General features: G+C 45.5%; 1 protein-coding gene across 2 annotated transcripts in view; it reads left to right on the forward strand.

The window, feature by feature from the left end:
• Window positions 1-20,781, forward strand: part of LOC119390384 (protein Dr1) — a 35,948-nt gene that overhangs the window by 13,933 nt on the left and 1,234 nt on the right. For both annotated transcript variants that reach the window (XM_037658001.2, XM_037658005.2), the window contains exon 4: window positions 13,985-14,148. In XM_037658001.2, coding sequence (XP_037513929.1) covers window positions 13,985-14,148 — 164 coding nt within the window. The remainder of the gene's footprint in view (window positions 1-13,984; window positions 14,149-20,781) is intronic.

A 20,781-nucleotide genomic window follows, 5' to 3' on the forward strand; every position in this document is an offset into this window, starting at 1 on the left:
CAGCATAAGGAAAGCATGGATGTAATTCACAGTGATGCATATTAAAACCTGTAGAAAAAATTTTGTTGTATTTGTTACATTCGGCTGTGAGATCGGAAAATATTGCGGTAAGCAAAAGCGGGACGCCCACACTGCCACCTTCAACTATTTTTTGGCATGCTGGGAGCGTCTTCTGGAAATAAAAGTTTCGGTTCCATGCACTTTGGATATGCCCACATGACATATTAAATAAAACAGACATAACAAAAATATCTATTGGGCATGAAGTTCAAAAGGGTTGCTGACTGGGGGGTTGGTCATCCATGAACGTAGTGTGTATTAGCATGGTACATAAAAGAAAAGAACACGACGCAGACGTTGAGATAGGGATAGGCGCTATCCCTATCTCAACATCTGTGTCGTGTTCTTTTCTTTGATGTACCGCACTAATACACGCTACGTTCTGTTGGACATGCATGTTCGATCTTTCTTTCAAAGGCACATGTATGCACAGCTGTGTATGAAGTTGCTGAGGTGCTATTTACATCAATACCCAATTTTTGTGTGTATAACCCACCCCTGCATATAACTAGAGCATTGCACGGGCCGTAATTCTCGGCCGGTACTTACCTACGGAGCAGAACCTGGAGACTTACAAAGAGGGTTCAACTTAAATTGAGGACGACGCAGCGAGCGATGGAAAGGAAAATGATAGGTGTAACCTTAAGAGACAGGAGGAGAGCAGAGTGGGTCAGGGAACAAACAGGGGTTAAGGATATCATAGTTGAAATCAAGAAGAAGAAATGGATATGGGCCGGGCACGTAGCACGTCGGCAGGATAACCGGTGGTCATTAAGGGTAACTGACTGGATTCCAAGAGATGGCAAATGTGTGAGGGGGAGACAGAAAATTAGGTGGGTAGATGAGATTAAGAAGTTTGTAGGTATAACGTGGCAGCAGAAAGCACAGGACCGGGTTGATTGGCGGAACATGGGAGAGGCCTTTGCCCTGCAGTGGGCGTAGACAGGCTGATGATGATGATGACCTACAATTTATTGGTGCATGCTTCGCTATAAAGTATACGTTCACCTATGGTAATTTCTTGTACAAAAGGGCTTCACTGTTGGAATAGCTGAGCGGGCATAATGGGTGCGATGAATGTTTGCTTTGCTCGGCAGCGGCATGCTCTATCTATTCTTTTTGTAAGTACAAATGGGAATAGTCAAGAGCCTTTTGTAGCAGGTATTGTAGCAAGGAAAGTGGTTCGATAGGGAGCGCAATATAAACAGAGGCGAAGGGGAACAGCAGCATGCTCTACTCCCTTTCTGTTTTTATTGCGCTCTCTATTAAAATTTAAAGCATGCTCTACCAACAAACCCACTCATGCACCCTTTTGGATTTGTAGGACCTGTTTTCAGCGTAGTAGCACCTTGCCCCAGCAGGAAAATTGAGGGACAAAGCCAAAGTTATCACCATTGCTATAAGCATGCCAACAAGATAAAAATGAGGACGAACCGCACGCACCACGTGTACATTTCGAAAAACATATGGGCAGCTGAAAGGAAAAGAAAAACTATTTGTGATGCCATGCTTTTTATACATCACAGCACTGCTAGTATTTGCAGTCTATATAAGTTTTTTGTGGCATAGTTTACAGTTTTATTTCATCCATATGTTATTGCGCAAAAAAGCAAGTTATGAAGGGATTTGGTCTTTAAGCACGCCCTGTGCTGGTGCATCACATATCCTGCGGCGCTAAAGTTTCTCTCGCTGCTTGCACTAGTCGAAGGGGCACACAAAATCGACCTTGCGGCCTGTGAAGGCGTCAGCACTTGTTGTTCCTAGGCTTCCACCCGTAGAGCAAATTTCAGATGTCTTTGCATACCTCTGCAGAATCAATATAGCTGTCCAGCTTATCCCTTCGTTTCTCTCGTTCCCGAATGTTGTGTCATCTGTAAAACTCCCCTTTGTGGGTGTCGCAGGTTTCAGCACTGTATGTTGTGCATGGTTGGTGCCGTGCCCTTTTTTTTTTTTGCAGCAGAGCTATTACGATATAGGTTTGCCGTTTGTCATAGATAGAAAATTATCATCATCATGAACCGGCACACGCTCAGTCGCGTCCTCACAGTCGGAAGGCAAATGTCATAGCCACTCCGCTATCTAGGCACGCTAGCAGAGCAGAGCATAACCTTGTATAGTATAGTATAGTGAGGGGGAGGGGAGGGTGAGGAGGAGGGAAGAGAGAAAAAGATAGATGAGATGAGAGAACGACTGCAGAGAGAGAGAGAGAAAGAAAGACACAGGACGAAAGAGAAAGAAAAATAGAGAGAAAGAAAGGGAAGAGGAACAGAAGCAAAAGAAAGAAAAAAAGATGCAAGCATAACCATGCATAGTATAATAGCAAGGGGTGGGAGAAAGAGGTGAGAGGGTGAAGGCCTAGCCAAGCCAGGACCAGCTAGGTGCCCATGAGCTCTGCTCTGACCCAGCCTTGCACAACTTTGTGCAAGCTGTGCTAATTTTTTTCTTCATTTGATAATGGTGTGTGCCTTCCGAAAAATGTTGTACCGCTAGAAGGTGACCATTGGACTATGCCCCACGCCTTGTTTAATAGACCAGCACTATTCCTATTCACTGTAACGCTGTTGCAGCAGCAGCATCACGAACTCTGGCACCATATCACAGAATGAGACGGATGCTCACAGGTGAACAGTGTAGGCACACAAAGCAGGCTGTGCATTTCGATCCCTGGTCACCTGACCACTGGCAGTGGTGACAGAGGCACGAAAAAAAAAAAAGTTTCTGTTTAGTAATTTCATCTAACGAGACCTCATGCAGACCTTTTGTTTTAGTGGACGGCTGAAACTTTCACCAATGTTTTCTAGCTGTAGCGCTCTGTGATCGCTCTTGCAATAAGTCATAGGTATAAATTCATTATATTACATTTACAATAAGATTTGGGATGTGAAGTAATAACGAAAGCAAAAAAACAACCGAATAGAGAGATGTTAAAGGGGCCCTGCAACACTTTTTCAGCATGGTCAGAAAACGCTGCTGATCGGTAGTCGAGGCTCCCAAGAGCACGCGAGCAAACATTATAGCGCAGCACGCAGCCTGGGATTTACAATAAATTTGCAAAGTCAGCTGAAAAGCGCTTCCTCTTCTCTCAACAAAAAATTACGCTTACGGCATCACAGGCAGGTTCCACGCCATTGGCTGATTTGAACATGGCCCGCTCGATAGTTACTGCGGCTACCGCGAGAGGCCACCACTCGCTCGCGCGCAATCGCACTGAAAGTACGCCACTAGTCGAAGAAAAAAAAAAGAAAATGTGCTCAAGTTGGGAGGCGCGTGACGTACCTTCTTCCCCCGTGCCATCCCTCCCTGCTTAGCTTCCAGCGCTTTCGTTGGGGCGACAGAAGAGAGAAAGAAATTACAGCGTGCAACAAATCTTTGTAACTCCACTCGTACTGGACGGATTCTAAAAATTTTTTCGGCGTTCGATTCGTGAGACAATAAGTTCCTTTAGTGAAGCCATTCCATGGCTGCTTGGAAAAGTGTTGCAGGGCTCCTTTAATGATATAAGCAGCTGGTCTATATACTTTTAGCTTGCTCGTTTCACATAAGTATGCAAAAAGCAAACGATGTTCATTACCTATCCCTCATACATTAAGAACTTCAAATAGCTTTCCCACGTAGAAACGGCGTAGAAACCATGCCCAGCTCGACATGAGCCAACCACCCCAAACCCGGGCCTGACCCTAAGCCCGGAGCTTCAGACCTGAGCCTGGCCCAGTCCCGCTGTGAAAACTGTTTTGCCCTGCTTGGTTTTCGGGCAGGCCCAAGCTCGTGTAGTGCTGTAACCACAGCTACCAACTGCAGAAAAATAAAAACTGGAAAAAAAAATCTCCTCGTATTGCCATGCAGCCGCCTTCCTTGCATTATTGTGAAGCAGTGCCATGAAGCCAACTTGCGCACCGAAATTGACACTGAAAATACTTTATTTTCTTCAAAAGTTCTCTATACTAGAATCTGTAATGAGAGCTAGCAGACAGTCAAGGAAAGTTTCCTTGGCTTGATCGTCTGCTAGTTCTCATTAATGTTGTGTCTAACAAAGAAAAACGAGCCATTAAAATTCCCCTTCTTTTGTTCTGTATAGAATCATGCAATATTTAGAACTAATTCCTTTTCTTTTGCAAGTTTGGTATATGTGGGTTTTACTCTTTTAGCATTCTCCTTGCTACTTATTCTGCCCCATTCTACGCAAACTGTATTTTTTCATTATAGCTCCCTCAAAAGCTGTATACGTTTGTCGCCTATGACTGCTTCTTTCAATACATTCCATAGGATTTGCTGATGAATGTTGTCATACACACCAGTAGTAATGTCTAGAAAAGTTGCGCATAGAGGTCTGTTCTAGGTATTTCTATACACTGCGAAAGAACAAGTGGGTTATCATCTAATCACATGCTGATTCAAAATCTGCTCTCCCAAAATACCATCGTGCTCTGCCTATATTTCTATTTTTAACTTTATTGCTTGCATCGCCCACCTGTTAGTACTGATGTAATGGTCAGCGGTCTATATGAGCGAATGTTATGATAGAATGTTTCTTGCCTTTATAGATTAAGTTCAATCTACTGTTCCGCCAGCTGTCCAGTATTTCCTTCACCCCTGAGCTTTTTTTCTACAGCTTTCACCAATGCTCCTTTACTGTTATGTCCACTCTTAATACTTTAATGAGGCTGATGGGAACCCCATGTAGAAGGAATATATTCTTGTTCAGCCTTCTTCCAGTTGAAAAACGCAAGCGCAAACTATCCTTTGTGCGATTGCTCACCTCCCCTTTTTAAAAGAATGGGCAGTAATTTAGTGCCTTGTAGCCGTCCAGTTTCTTTCCTGCTTTGTCTACATTCCTAGCGAATTGACAGGTGGTTCCACAATGGCCTTGGTGCGGCCTTGTTCTCATGGATCTCTTTCACCTGTAATTTTTGCTTTGACCAATGTTTGCACTATGAATTTTTTTTTTCTACATATATTTCCCTTGTTTTGCTGACCTTGTGCTGCGGCCGCTTTGCCTTTTTTGCCTCTTTATGCTCCCCACGTTGTTTCTCGATCGCTTTCTGAACTTCCTTGTTCCACCAGCTTTTTGGCTTGCTCATTCCTTTGCCACAAATTGTTTGCTTCTCCTTCCTTATTTTTGTCATCATTACATGTAGCAGTTCGCTATGCTCCCAGTCCTTGCCTGGTGTTTTGCCTTCTTCCTCATCTCTTTGTGCTATATTTGTTGGTTTGTCATATAAGTATTAGCTGCCATACTTTGATTCTATGCTTTCTTTTCCAGTTATAAATCCCATTTGTAGTGTTGTACGTTCACTCAACATTCCTTCTGTCATGAGTCAATAATCAAAGTTCAATTGCGTGTTTCCGATGTCCCACGGGATCTGCCTGTCACATTTAGGACTTGTTTTAACTACATGGACTATGTAGCTCGCAGAGATGGGGCAATAATTGATGTCTGTATACTATCCGTCAAGGTAATGTATGTGGGCATTCATGTCCCCGAGAAGGAGGGTTTTGGCCCCATTACCAAATTCCTTAATATTCGTGCTTGTGCAGACCATTAGCTTCTGGTTCTTTTCTCTGCAGCTATTTCCCTTCCACAAGTCAGCTACCCTGAGCCACGTTTTTTTTGCCGTGCACATTTGCTACACTCTATGGTCCCGTGGTGGTGATGTCCTGTTGCCCACACATAATTTCCAATATGTGGTGACCCTTTCATCTCTCTAAGGTGTAATTTGGTAACTGCATATGTGTTCTTTATTTAATTGCTCCTCAATTTGTAGCCTTCTGCCACCCTGCATGTTTGTGTAACTTATTGCACAATGGGCACTCTTCTTTCTTTACCTTTTTTTTCCTGTTCTTCACAATGCTACCTGTTATAGAGTCTTCCTGGTTGGTTTCTTCGTTACTCACTTCATTGTGGACAGTGTGTTTTAGTATAACGGAAGAGCATTTACATGCCCAAGCTGTAACTGCAGTGTCACCTATTGGAGGATGAATGCATTAAAAAAAAAAAAAACTGAAAATGTTCATCTGTATCCCTTCATGCAACAATATTACTATTTTTTAGTAATAATAAAAGTAAATAAATATGAACCACACACCAGAAGTGAAAATTTATCGGTTGCAAATTTGCTTACACCAATCCTCTTGTTAGGCCTAGGAACATTTGAAATTGGCAGCAATGTCAAAAACTCGCCTAAGTTCACTGCAATACTCGATCTTCGAAGCTGCCTGAAGGCCAGCGAAGCAGTTTAACAAAGTCATTTGCTGCGAAAGAAGTGAATCCTGCAGCAGCAACTCCAAATTCAATTCAAAGCGGGCGTATGAAACCGCCGCCATGTTTTTCGTGCCCTACGTAAACCATCCAAACACGCCGCCCCGCCACGATGGTCTAGTGGTTATGGCACTTGATTGCTGACCCGTAGGCCGCGGGATCGAATCCCGGCCACGGCAGTTGCATTTTCGGTGGAGGTGAAAATGTTTGAGGCCCGTGTACTTAGATTTAGGTGCACGTTAAAGAACCCCAGGTGGTCGAAAATTCCGGAGCCTTTCACTATGGCGTCTCTCATAATCGTATCGTGGTTTTGGGACGTTAAACCCCAGATAATATATTATTAAACCATTCAAACACGGTAACGCTAAATCTGCAAAATGATGCGCGTACGGTAAACACTATGGGTCGTTTAGTGTACTGTGCATGCGCATTTTGATACTTGTATTTCGCTAAGCCTGTTAAACTATAACTGTCCAATAAGTCCTCTGACTTGTTACCCTAAACTCAGTCCTGCAACGTACGTCTCGCAGTCATGTGTACAGTAGACCATTCTTACTCGTTCACCGGCTTGGTTTTCTCAAGTGCGGTCCTCGACCGCATTGTGTCCAGGGCTGCTTGTTTCGAGGCCCACGAAGACTATGTCCTTGTCACACCCTGTAGAGTCTCCTTTTGTCGTTGCATCACATCCCAGTTGTCGCTGACAAAACAGCAGGCCTGTGGAGTTAGGCCTAGCGACCGTATAGTACCCGGTGCAACTAGCTGGCGTGGCACACTAGGGGATTGCCTTTTATGACGCAGCTGGCTGGCCTCTGAAGGGCGACTACTGTTAGGGTGCTCTGAACCATCGTGAAAGGCTGCAACAGCTTTGCCTGGACGTCATCAAGGTCAATGGCCTCTGGCCCTGAACACCCATTGCCAGTACAGTGCCAGCCTTCCTTTACTGGATGCACACCAACAATGCCAGCTCATACATGTTTGATCATGGTTCAGGTCATGCCTCTCAAGCATCTTCGTTGTGCGGTATCTCGTGACATGACATCAGAACTGAAATCGCTGAGTTATTTGTTGTTGTTCTTGAGTTACAACGCTTGACAGACTCATCATCATCCAGAATTAATTCATTACATATAACTTTGTCAAGATTTTTGCATAAGCATATTCACAAGGCCCATTCTGTGCCATAAAACTATTCGTTTAGTTTTTGATTTTCCAATAAGCAAACAAAAAATTTTTGAAATGTCCTTTACATGTTGTCTTACTAAAGCTTTTACAAAAGGCACATCATAGAAATCTGTATTATAAAGACATATATGTGGGAGCGGCCCGCTGCGTGTTAGTTCAGGCCTCGACGGACGTGAATGAAGTTTGTCCATTCCATTCCATACAGGGACAGCTTTACGGCACTCGCCAATGTTTCAGGATCTAAGTGCAAAAAAAATTAGTGTAGCTCGCACTGAAGGTGCAATGCTGATGGGCACCTGTGTAGTCCTGGCTTTTGCTGGTTTGCCAAGTTTTGCTAATTTTCTCTTTGTTTCTCTTTGTTTCTTTCTCTACTTCTTTCTTCTTCTCTCTGTATTTTCCTTGTTTTCTCTGTGTATTTCCCTCTCTTTCTCACTTGCTTCCTCCTTCTCTCTACCCTTTTCTTTTTCTGCATTTCTTTCTCATTTCTCCTATGCTTTGCTTTACTGTCTCCCCTCCTCCTCAGGCTCACTTTCCTTTCCCACCCCTTTGCTACATTATACTACACGAGGCTATGCTATGCTCTGCTAGTGTGCCAGGATAGCCGAGTGGTTAGGACGCTCGCCTTCGGATTGAGGGTAGTTGGGTTCGAATCCTGCCTAGTGAAGAATTTGTTCTTCCTTATATTTCTCTGTTTCTTGCTCTCTCTCTCTCTCTCTGCACTTGTTCTCTCATCCATCAGGGTTATTACAGGCCATGCCGGAGGAACTCGTGCACTTGTTCTGGGTGCAAAACAGAAGAGGACGAAGATGAAGAGGATGTAGAGAGTGCGTGCCTGTTCATGATGATGATCATTTCTGTTTGCGACAAATTACAGCGAGTTCATACAGCTTCGCTGTTAAAATGGAATGGCTTTGTCTTTATTGGTTGTGAAATGGCTGAGAGATGACTGACAGCAAGTACACAAAAAATGAAAGCTGAGAAAATAGCGCTCAAAGAAAGTGGACCTCAAAGCCAAGAAAAAGGAACTCGGAACAGAGTCTGTTTTATTTTTCACCGGAGAAATGCAGCTTAGTGGCTATCTTGAGCTCCAGTCTCTCCTCTTTACAATGAAGCCAGGATGGCGGCACTGTGCTGAGGGGAAGCTGCAACATCTGCATTTTCTGAAGCCCAATTTTGTCATATTCTTTGATGACAGCACACTTGCAAAGTGTTTTTTTTTTTCTGATATTCTACTGCTTGCATTGTTTTAATATTTTACCACGGCGTAAAAGAAAAGATGGTCTGAGGATTGCAAGAAAAGAATAAATTGAAAAATATAGCATTTTGACAACATTTACTGTCCCTATTGCCACATCCCCCCCTTAAAGGAGTACTGACAGTAAATTTTTGCATCTTGATTTTTCTGTTGCAGTAAGTAGCTTATGACCCACTGGAAACCTCATTTGCTCAAGCATGCACCGGTTACTAATTAAATTCAGGCATTCTTATACTGCCCGCTTGCAAAGTTTGATAAGGTTGAGAGCTGGGCTAGTTGGTGACTGATCATTATGCCTATAAGGTTAGGTAGCGAGTGTCGTGTCCTTTCTGTTTCTTTTGTCCCCGTCGAAAGTGCGCTACCTAACCTTATAGGCATATTGCAAAGTTTGTTTCAGCGAGCACAGAGAGACGTGGGACCCGGTCTGGTTTTTTTTCTTTCAACAGTGGAGCTGTTAAGGTCACGGTTAGGGCTCCGTGTTTTCGGTGTTTATTTTTCTTGAAAATCTGCGGGTGTTTATCGGAGTTTATATTTTTGGCAGATATTCGGCAGTTATCGGAGATTATTTCTCGTAAATCCCCAATTCTCCGAAATTAGGAGTTTCACATTATTCTCGAAACCCCAAAATCTTAGATCAATTCCTATTTGAATACTAAAACATCAAAACACATGAAGCACATTTTTTTCTAGAAGGTTTGAATTCACAAAAACATATATGCGTAAGCGAAATACTTGAACACAAGACACCAGTACTTGTGCGTATAACAACTTTATGCTTAAAGCTTATTGCAAAACACGCAAGCATTCCTTGCGACGTTGCTGTCGGTGATCGAAGCGCGCTCCTTTCGTTTGACGACTCTCAGCTTTGAAAATGCCCTTTCAACGTTAGCGCTAGAAACAGGAAGCGCCAGAAGACGCAGCGCGCAGCGAGAAAGCACTGGCCACTGGAAATTGTGAAGTCTCCAAAACGACTGGTTCAACAATGTTACATATTTCATAGCACTGATAGTTCGCAAAATCACTCGGGAGCTGCCTTATGTCGTCAGTTTCAAGAAGCACTAATTGAAAAATAGGCGCATAGGTTTCGAATTCACAGGTCAGCTCATGCTTCACATTTCGATTCACAATTTGAACACAGTACCAAAATGATTCTTTGGTGTACTGGAGTTGATCGCACAGGTTCCTCTCGGATGTCTGTCTCTACTTTTCAGCGACAGCAGCGTAGTATCCGTGAAAGTCTGCGACTGTCGTTAAGCGGTCAGTCTCGTCAAGGAGGTCCAACAGATTTGTGATATCTTATGCGAAGACCTCGGTTGCATCACGCCATTGGCTGATGAGTGTGTGCAAACGAACCCCCCAGTATGGGATGAACTTGGTGTACCAGGGTACTCTGTGCCTCAAGTTCCTTGATGATTGAGAGCATGGCACACGAATTTGTCTTCAGAAACCTAATCTTAACGAGCAAGTCGTGCACATCTTCAGGTGATGAAATAAGACTTTTGAGCTTATCACACTTCGTTCCCTCCGCTTCGTCGCTTTTCAAGAAAGGCAAAATGGCGCGCCAGTTGTCCAAAATGTTTTCTAGAGCTTCATAAAAAGAGAACCACCTCGACAGACATATGGTTTTCAGCGACGTGATGGACATGCCCATGGCCAGGCACACAAGGCTAAACTTGCGGCGCAGCTCCCGCGACGACTTCAACAATGACATGTTTACTAGTGAAAAAGACGTGGACGAGAAGAAGGAATACAGGACAATGCTAGCGTTGTCCTGTATTCCTTCTTCTCGTCCACGTCTTTTCCGCTAGTAAACATGTCATATTATTCAAGACACCAGCTAGCCCAACTTTCCTCCTTAGACTTCAACAGGACAGGAAAGTGCACAACAAAATCGTGAACTACGTTAAACAAGCTCGTCCTGATTCCATCCTCCAGAGCGTTGTTGAGTAGGTGGCATGGATCTTTGAAGTGAAGCGCCTTGAATTCGGGGTTGGAGAGTTGCATGTCCTTGTGAAGCTTCTGCATGTAGGAAGCCGAGTCGGAGCACAATACAGCTACGCGCGGTTAACTTTAAATCGCTCAAACCAGAAGATATATCAATGAGTGCTTAGAACTTGCCCTTTCGATAAAGAATGAAACCAGGTCATATTGGCCCTTGAAATCAAAGTTTATCGGATAAATTCGAATTGTCGAAAATTTTACTGGTGAATGTTTATTGGACTTTTTCAGATAAAATCGAAAACACGGAGCCCTAGTCATGGTTAATAACTGCGGAGCGTAACACAGCTCCTAACAGGTATGGACCACAAAAATTGGGCAAGCCCCACTACCCCGCAAAAAATGAGGCGGTCTATAACAAGTCTAGCAGGGTGTGTGCCACAGCCCCACTACTCGCCTCCAGTCCACTAAATGTTGTGAGTAGAAGTCAAGCAATGAAATAGCAATATGATGCCACCAGCCACGTTGTTTAACCAGTCTTTGTGACGTCATGAAGCGTCATGAAGCAATTTAACAGAGTAAACATGCCGACCTGCAGCATGCCGGGCTGCCGAAGTGGATATGCTTCCAAGGAGAGAACATTCGATCAGCGGCACTGCTTCAAACCTCCAAATGACCCTGCAGTATTCATGGCATGGACAGCTACCATTCCACGAAAAGCCTTCCAAGTGACGCTTAGGACCTACATTTCATACCCGATGACCTAATCACATGCTACGAGCACATTGTAGACGGAAGCACTCAAAATATCACATGGTAGGCTGATAATTAAGCCGGGTGCTGCTCCTAGAATTTTCCCGAACATTCCTGCACACCTGTCTAAACCAGTGGCATGAACGCCCAAAAGAAAACCTCTGACGCTGAGAGGAACAGCGAATCGCGATGGTCGCGTGTCTGAAGGTTGTGGCGACGTGTGTGACGTAAATATAGAAAACAGTGCTGTTGATTAAGCTGCTGGAGTTCCTTGCGATCCAGAGTTGTGTTCCGAGGTTTCCTGCATTCTAAGAGCGCTCAAAGTTATAGTCCTGGAAGTGAGTGAGTGACAACTTTATTCGATTCCTGGAATGTCGAGCTCATCACTGGAGGGTTTTTTTTTTTTTTTTTTTCAAAGTTGCTGAAAACAGCGGTTGTAATAAAGCGACAGAGCACCACAGGTTAGACGGGCAGACGAAGTAACAAGCAGCAAAAGATCGTCTCTCCCAGAGCCTCTGACCGCAATAACAGCGGTATTGTTGTGATCGACAAGGCAGTGGTCATAAGGAAAAAGGAAAGATTTCGCTGTTGCGCTCAGCTTAAAAGGGAGGCTTGTTCCACCGTGCATGTACAGCGAACATGGTTTGGGAAACCAGCTAAAGCTCACAAGCTTGAAGAAAGTGTCAGCTTTTCTCAGTTACATTGATAACCTAAAAAATGTCTACTGGCTGTCATATTTATTCCCCTCCATTTCGGGTGCAACATCAGCTCTGAAGATACAAGACGTGTGGAGGAGCACAAAGTGCTTTGGGCTGTTTTAGGAAGACTTGTACCAACCATACAAAAACACAAGAAGGAACGTCCGGTCACGGGAGAAGCGAAGAAAAGCGAAGAAATCTACGGAGCGAACCAAGCTTCTCCAAACGTTACGCTCGACTACTAGAAAGTGAAGGAAGAGGGTTACTAGGGTCACAGTTTTTTTAGAAAAAGCTAAGAATGATATTGGGCAATGAAAACAGCTTTTAAAAGTGTCTAGGAGTCCACTGGGGTATGCCAGCTGTGAGGCATGCAAGCTCACCAATATAAAGCAGAGCAGCATTGTGGCGCCCAGTCGCGCCAGACTAGCAATGTGGCCTGCCTATTTCCTCTATAATGTGTTCAAAAAGAAGTACAATGGCTTCTAAATATATCCTTACACATAATTTATACGATGTTTCAACCATAGATATTTGATTACCACAGGCTTGTGTGCTTAGAATCTACCGCTACAGGTATGGATGAACGCTATTTAATGCAGCCACAGGATGAATCCAATATTGGGTAGGTGCTGGCACTGGCCTTGCTTATGACGAAGTAGTATTCAGTCAGCCCTTATCTAGCTGCTTTAGCTAAAATTCATTTATGCGAAAATGGCTTTCTCGCTGTTCAGTATGCAGAAGTAGCAGACGATGCTTCATCACCAATCCCAGCGCGACTGCAGCGCCGCCGCTAGGCGGGATACGGGACGGCTGCTCCTCACTGCTGCAACCGCACGCTTACCCAACAGACTGAATCTAAAAATGTTGAGCAGAGAGCATGCGCAAGGATCATTGCTGCCAACACAAACTCATAATAATAATAATAATTGTGGGGATTTTATATCCCAAAACTACGATATGACTATGAGGGATGCCGTAGTGGAGGGCTCCGGAAATTTCAACTACCTGGGGTGCTTCAATGTGTACCTAAATCTAAGCACACAGGCCTCTTATCATTTTGCCTCCATCGAAATGCGGCCGCCTTGGCCGGGATTTGATCTTGCAACCTTCTAATCAACACATACTCGTAATATAGGTGGTTCATGGTTGTCTACACTAAAACCAAATTGACGTTCATGTCGCAAGGTGCTCTGTTTTGCACTCATTTGCGTGGCATGCGCTTAAAAAATTGATTTTAAATATGTTCTAGGCTATATTTTCTTTTGATATTTTGTAGCTAATGTATGTGTGTCTACACAAATCTATCTCTGAAGTAATGTTGCCTTCAGAATTTCGTGCCAGTACTTAATGGACCAGTAAACAGGCTCCCAAACACTCGTTCGTACAGAAAGCTATTACGTTTTGTGGATGTCACACCACTGCACACTCTTCTTTTCGAAAAGCAATTCCTTCTCCAGTGCGTGCCCTCAATGTGACGTAATGTTTCCCATGTTTGTGTAGCATTGACCTCATCCTCTGCACTACCATGCGATTTTGGCCGCGTCACTGCCTCGCGCCACATTTCCTCACTACACCGCTCTGTCACGAGCGACACATGAAGGAAGCCTTGCTCTGTCATTGGCTGTGTGCCAAATACATAACTGTTGATGTGGTGTTGCATTGCTGTAGGTCAGAGGGGTGGTGAGGCCAAGTGAGAAACCAAAAACAGCCGAAATGGTTGTTTCATCACCTGTCACTTCATTATTACATCACCTATTTGCAACACTCGTGAGGCAGCATGTCTTCGTCACAAGTGATTACTGGCCCTCTTCAGTATCGGCATGCTTTATGGCGGCATTTCAGCGTTGGACAGTCTGGGTTTTGGTGCCTACCGCCAGGATGCTGAGGCAGTGCTCAAGGACTGCAAAGCAGTGGCAGCCAAGCGGCGGCGTCAAAGTACACGCCTGGAAAACCTGGGCATCCCCGAAGAAGAGCTACTCCGGCAGCAGCAGGAGCTTTTTGCACAGGTCAGTAGTGTTTTTTCATCTTGAAGGCTAAATGGGACTTCACTTTCTGTCTCTGAGAGAGGCACATTTTGTATTTTGAATTATTGATGCGTCAAACGACTCAATATATACCTGATGGAAGCATGACATAACTTCGCACAAAGAGGTAGTAGGCAGCAGTGTAACGGCATAACCGTTAATGCATTACTTTTTGCATTAACTTGGTAACGTAGTCTGAAGTGGATGACAGCACGTACGACACTTCACCAACTAGCCCAATGTCGATCCCTTTAGGTAATGTTCTTAATTAACATTTTTAAGTAAACTCGAAAGTGTCACGAAAAGTGGTCGTTATATCAGTAGTTCATTGTATATGGACTCTCCCTTAAAAACATGCACTTAGCGGCCACGGCGTTTTTTTTTTTCTGTGCACTTTTATTAAAGTGCTAAGAACCCGCCTGGTGACAAATCTGGCCGTTTCACGTCATGAAGTGACGTCCACTGCGTGCTCACGAGTGAATTAACCGCCTTTGCCATGAACTGACACCATTCCACCAAAGCGTGGTACGGCCACGTGGAGCTGATCATGCCTGGCTAGTTGAGTGCAGCCCGTTGCATACTCGGCTCACGCCGTCCTGCCTGGCTATTTGCTGTATACCATATGCGCGTGTTTGCATTTGTACATTCTTTGTGCCTGGTTCACTCCGAACTATGCACTAGTACAATAAGTAGCCTGTTCGTTCGACGTGCCGGAGACAAGCATTTTGCAAGCAACGCGCACTCTACACCTCCGCGATGCTCTTGCTGTCCTGCACAACGATGTGTGGCGCACTTGGGTTGTCGCCTAATCAAACACGCAGTACCGTATTTACTCGAATCTAACGCGCACCTTTTTTCCGGTAAAACGAGTCCAAAAATCGCATGCGCGTTAGAATCGAGTACCGAAAAAAAAAAAAAAAAGAAACTCTGTTATCATATTGCCATCGGCATTTCAAAATGGCCACCTCCTATGCGCCTTGGCCATTTCTCGTGTGCTGAGGAGATTGTCGTCCCGTTCTGCGTTCGCATCGACGGCATGGAAGTGCTGATTCCAAATACTCGACGAGTGCACCACGATGCCGCATTTAAAAGAATAGTTATTACATGTGCAGAGACGGACGGAAATCGGCCGCATCGCGGTCGTTCGCGGTTCCCGAAACGTGCGTGCGAGACTGGCGCAAACAGAAGCAGAAGACTTTTAAGCAAAGCTTCACGAAAAGGTTTCAGTGGACCAAAGCAGGGCCGGTTTCCCGAAATCGAAGAGCGTTGACAGCGACAAGGAGTTGTCCGACAGCGACGAGGACTGATCCATTACGCAACTCGTATCGCCGCCGTAGTGGTTGTGACAGTTTTAGCGGCAAGGCCCGCTTTTTGACTGTGTTTTACATTTTTGAAACTTTAGTTCTTTAAAACCCAAATAGTACTTGTTCCTCTGAATGTGCGAAGTTTGACTCCTACGGACTTTTTTTGTTCTTTTCTGTCATGAAAAATGGGTGGGCGTTACAATCGATGTATAACTTTTTTTTTTTTGGTCGTGGAAAACGGGTGCGCGTTACAATCGAGGGCGCGGTAGAATAGAGTAAATACGGTATATGCTCTCTGTCAGTGCACCAATGTTTCTTGGTGCCCGCGCCGCTCAACAACAGCGAGATACTTTCGTTTCTACAAAGCGACGCGCACTTTAAAGTGATCTTGCACGACACGGCGGCAGCGAACTTTCGAACAGCAGCATGGCCCGCTTGTACCGCCGTCAATCTGCACACTCCACGCCACACGCGCAGCCAACTAGATATCCGCAGATGACTTTGATAAAGTTGTCCCATGCTTCGCTGTGCCAAGCTTTGCACTGCTTAGTGCGTACTGCCAGCATTTTTGTACTTTCAGGGGCTGTGTTGGGGCTCTTTAAAAAACAAGGTGGGCAAACAAGGACACAAGAGAGTAGTCAAGACACCACAAGCGCCACTAACAAACTGAAAAATTGTACAGCGGCGGAAAAGAAGGTAGACACAAATACTTATCTGCGCATTCCCAGGCAAAAGGGATACCAATCAATCAGGTGTGCGTGGCGGTTTGAGTGAGAAATAACTGTTCACTCTCTTTACTTCTCTCTTGTGTCCGTGTTTGCACATCCTGACTTTTTAACACCAGTGCCTAACAACTAGCTCAGCTTTCTTTTTTTTTTTTCCTCATGGTTGAAGCGCATTCTGTCCCTCTCATTTGTGTCCAGAGTTGTGAAAGCTTCATGACGTCAAAATGACCTTGCAGAAGAACCTTGCGGTGCTTTATCGTAACAAATCATGCACTGTTGGCATGAATTAAAGCTTACTTCACGAACCATTATCAATACGTGCCCCAAAATAGCACCTGCTCAAATTGAGTTAAAGTTGTTTCTGGCGTACAGTAAAACCCCGTTAATTCGGACTTCACGGGACCAGAGAGAATGTCCGAATTAACCGAGGGTTCGAATTATAGCGAGTACGATCAAAACACTAGAAAAATGTTTCCGCCACCACCAGACTTTTATTTCTTAAAGAAGTCGGTGATTGCGGTTTGCTTCGCGGAGGCAACGTGCAAGGAAATCACAATTTTGCTAAGTTCCTGAAGGTCCGCGCACACTGTGTCGCAAAGCGGCGGTCTAGCTGACGCAGCCAGGTCATCCAAGCCTTTCTATTAAAGCGGTAGTCGACAGGCAGCTGCTTAATGTTCTTCAAACATCTTGGCTTCGCAGCCTTTCCTATCACCAGCAGCGGCAACTACTCTGTGCCGGTCATGCTCGTAGCCAGAAGAACTGTCACCCGCTCTTTTCTCCGTTTCCCGCCGACGCACGGGTCCCCCTTAAACACGATCGTCTTGTCAGGCGCTGTCTCGTCAGTGTTGAAAATGTTGCACGGCTCGTACGTAGAAAGGAGTGCGGAAAGTCCGGAACGCCAGGCCTGCACAACGCTTCACCGCGCACGTTGCGGAACACCAGGGGTGCTATCGCGGAACGATGCCTTATGCCATATTCTATGCTATTCTTATCATCCACCACTCATGGCTGGCTGATCGCGTTGATACAGTGGCTAGTACGGTCCGATATTCTAGGGACCGTAACTGTAGCGTTGATAACGCGGACGGACCGTCGCCATGTTGCCTGTTGCTGATGACAGTAGCGATGCACTGCCTTTCATTGTGTATGTGCCTCCGAGATGCAAAGCTCGTTTTGAATCTCGGAGGCCATAATCCGATCTCGTTACCTCGTTTTAAATCTCGGAGGCCATGATCCGATCTCGAAATTGTTCAGATGCGCCGTCATTTCGGCTGCGAATCCGAATTATATCCGAACCGCGGCCGTGGCGGTATCCGCTGCTGCTTCCCCGTCTCGACCCGACCTCGGTCGGGAGTTCGAATTAACCGAAGCGCGGTCGAATCTGTCCGAATTAATGAGAGTTCTCAGCCATAGAACAATGCACATTTTGGCCGGGACCAGACGCCGCGTCCGAATTAACCGAAATTCCGAATTAACGGGGGTCGAATTAACGAGATTTTACTGTACCTCAGGGGTCCGTGCTTGGGCTCTGTTATTGAAATCATGACATGAAATCATGACATGCATGTCATGTACGCTATGACATACATGCCCCGCTCATGGTGCACTTGCGGCCGTTTCGCTATCTTGACATGTACCAAATTTGGTATTGCGTGACGTGACTGTATGAACATAAATCACAGGTCGTAACATGAAAATCATGGCATGCATGTCATGTAGAACATGATTTACATGCCATGCTCATGGTGCGCTCGTGGCCGTTTTGCTAGCTTGATAAACACCAAAATTGGTATTGCATGGCATGATTGTGCGACGAGCATAAATGACAGGTCCTAACACGCAAATCATAACATGCATGCTATGTACAGCACGATTTACATGACACCGTCTTGGTGTGCTTCCGGCCCTTTCATTACCTGGATATGCACCATAATTGGTATGGCATGATATGAGTGCATGACGAACATAAACGACAGGTCATGCATTACATATATCAAAATTATACATTTCATTATATTAGATTGTACATGCATGAATGCATGACAAACATGCGATATACAGTGGACTGGATGAAATGCAGTCGAACACGGATATATTGAACCCACATGTATCGAATTTTCGGCTATATCGAACTCTCAAATTATCCCCTTGAAAATCCTTTGTAAAAGTATAGAAATTTGCACGTTTATATCGAACAGTATTTTTACCCACCATCGGATATATCGAACACTGCGCGAGCTGGAAGGTGCGCTTCGGCACTCGCTGCGCACCGCGACCTTCACCACCTTCGTGGCACCGCGCCTCCGCCGACACCTGAAATGCTCGAAAAACGTAACGGCGAGAGGGACCGGACTGTACTCCTGTTATGCGCGTTCTCCAGCTCGTAGAACGGCTTTCTTTTTTTCTTTTTTTTTTTCTCTCTCTCTTTCTCATGCTTTCTCCGCATTACCATCAGAACGAAGGAGCTGGCGGCCTCGTCCTTTCGCCTTTTCTTTTTTTAGAGCAGGAACGAAGGACCCGGCGGCCTCCTCTTTTCGCCTTTTTTGTTGTTTCAGTTTTGTAAGTTTTGATCAGCCAACCACAGCCCGTGCCTTTCGTATTTGCTCAGCCAACCACAGCTCACGCCTTTCGTACATCGCTGCTGCCCTCGCCGGTAGCCCGGGTAGCCATTGCGACTGATCGCGAGCACTTTGTTGGCGGAGTTCACTTCCATGAGTTGTCACATACCACCGCATTCCTCTTTTGCGCGCGTGCTGTGCAAAGGCGCTGTGGACTGCTTGAATTCTCGACTTCTCGTGTAGCAATGGCCAGCGTCAAGAAGCAGAAGAACACAGTGGCCAACTACTTCCGGAAGGCAGGCTTTGTGACGGCGGAACTTGTGGTAACTGGTGAAGACGGCGACGAAGAGCGCTTAGATGACACGCTTCGCAAGTTGTCGTCCCTCTTTCCGGCTGCCGTTTCACCCAAAGTATCTGCAGATGATTTCGTGGAAGCAGACTGCATTGTTCAGGCTGTTGCGAGCCTCGCTGACGAGGACGTCGCTGCGGTCGCAGGGACCCATAATGCCCAGGCCAACAGCTCAAGTGGCGACGAAGATCGTCTGGACGAGGCGGCGGCTACACGCGAGTACTCCGTCGCTGAAGTAGCGGCAGCGTTCGGCTTGATTTGCCGTTGTTGCGGTGACATGGAGGGAACCAGGCTCTCGCACCTGGACAGCCTCGATAAGATTGAGGCCAGCGTCTTCAACTTCATGTTGAAGACGAAGAAGCAGGCCAAGATAAGATATTTTTTTTTGACGCAAATAAAACATTCTGTTGCAATCTTGTGTGCAGAATTACTTGTCATTCTTGAAGGCGCCGATTGTAGGTGATCATCCGCCACTGGTAAGGTCTCGGGGCCGGTATTTTTTTATATCGAATTTTTCATATATCGAATTAATTCGCGAACCCCTTCGAGTTCGATATACCCGTGTTTGACTGTAACATGAATGTCACAAAAGTCGCATATGCTTAACATTGCCTGCGCATAATGTCCTAAGCTACGTCATGAAAAGGGTCTTTTCTTTGTCTTTTTTTTTTTCACTTACGCCCAAGGCGAAAGCGCTCTAATTCTGCTCTAAGAATGGTGTGCCGTGAGCATACGTGCACCGCTTATTGTGTGTTAGCGTGAGTCGTAAGACGAGCACCCGAGCTGCGTGCCTGATCATGTGTTTTTGTTTTGTCTAGTATGGAACTGCTTGCTGTGAAGGTCACCGCCAGCAGAGCCAGAGCCTTAAGACGTTTATCCGAATTAGGTATCAGATCATGGGCTTTTGTTTGTGTTTTGTCTGAACCACTAGACTTGTGTCCGAGCCACGTCTCAGATCATGTGCTTTTGTTTTGTCTATTATGAAACGACTTGCCGTAAAAGTCACCGACAGCGGAATCTGAATCACGGAACGTTGTATCCGAGCTACGTCTTAGACCGTGTGCCTACGCGACCGCGTGACTGGTGTTTTGTCTGTGAGCTACTGGTTCGCCTGTGAAGGACACCGAAAGTGCTGTGTGAACCATGCCCGGTAGCAACCAGTGCCTACGTGACCGTTTCAAGGATGCATCGACACTACACTAGAAGCTGGGACCGGCGGCCGGAGAAACGTATAAAAAACGGCCCCATCCTATGCTTCATCAGTCTGCGCCGGAGAAGAGATCCACGCTGGGCAACTCCCGGGACCAAACGCAGCCACCCAGCACCCCCGGTCACCGTGGAGCCGCCGCTGACCCATACATCTCGTCAGCCTCAAGGGTCACTTATGCTCGGTGCCGGTGTTGAGGGGCTCTGCTGCGCCCGGTTACGTATGTCATTCGCTTGAACGTAGTGGACTGCGAACTCTAATTGTTGGATAAGCTCTTGCTGTTTGGTCATCCATCCGATATTGCTCATTGTCGCTACATATTTCAACTTTCAGGCATGCGGCACTTATTCGGAATAATTGTGGAATGTATAACTAATTCACCTTTGTTTTCAAGATAAATGTTCGGTTATTGTGGAAATATCTTTATCTTTGTTTAAACACATTATTAAAGCTTGTTGGTATTTGATTGGAG

This window comes from Rhipicephalus sanguineus, chromosome 1 (genome assembly GCF_013339695.2).
Source record: "Rhipicephalus sanguineus isolate Rsan-2018 chromosome 1, BIME_Rsan_1.4, whole genome shotgun sequence".
NCBI lineage: Eukaryota > Metazoa > Arthropoda > Arachnida > Ixodida > Ixodidae > Rhipicephalus > Rhipicephalus sanguineus.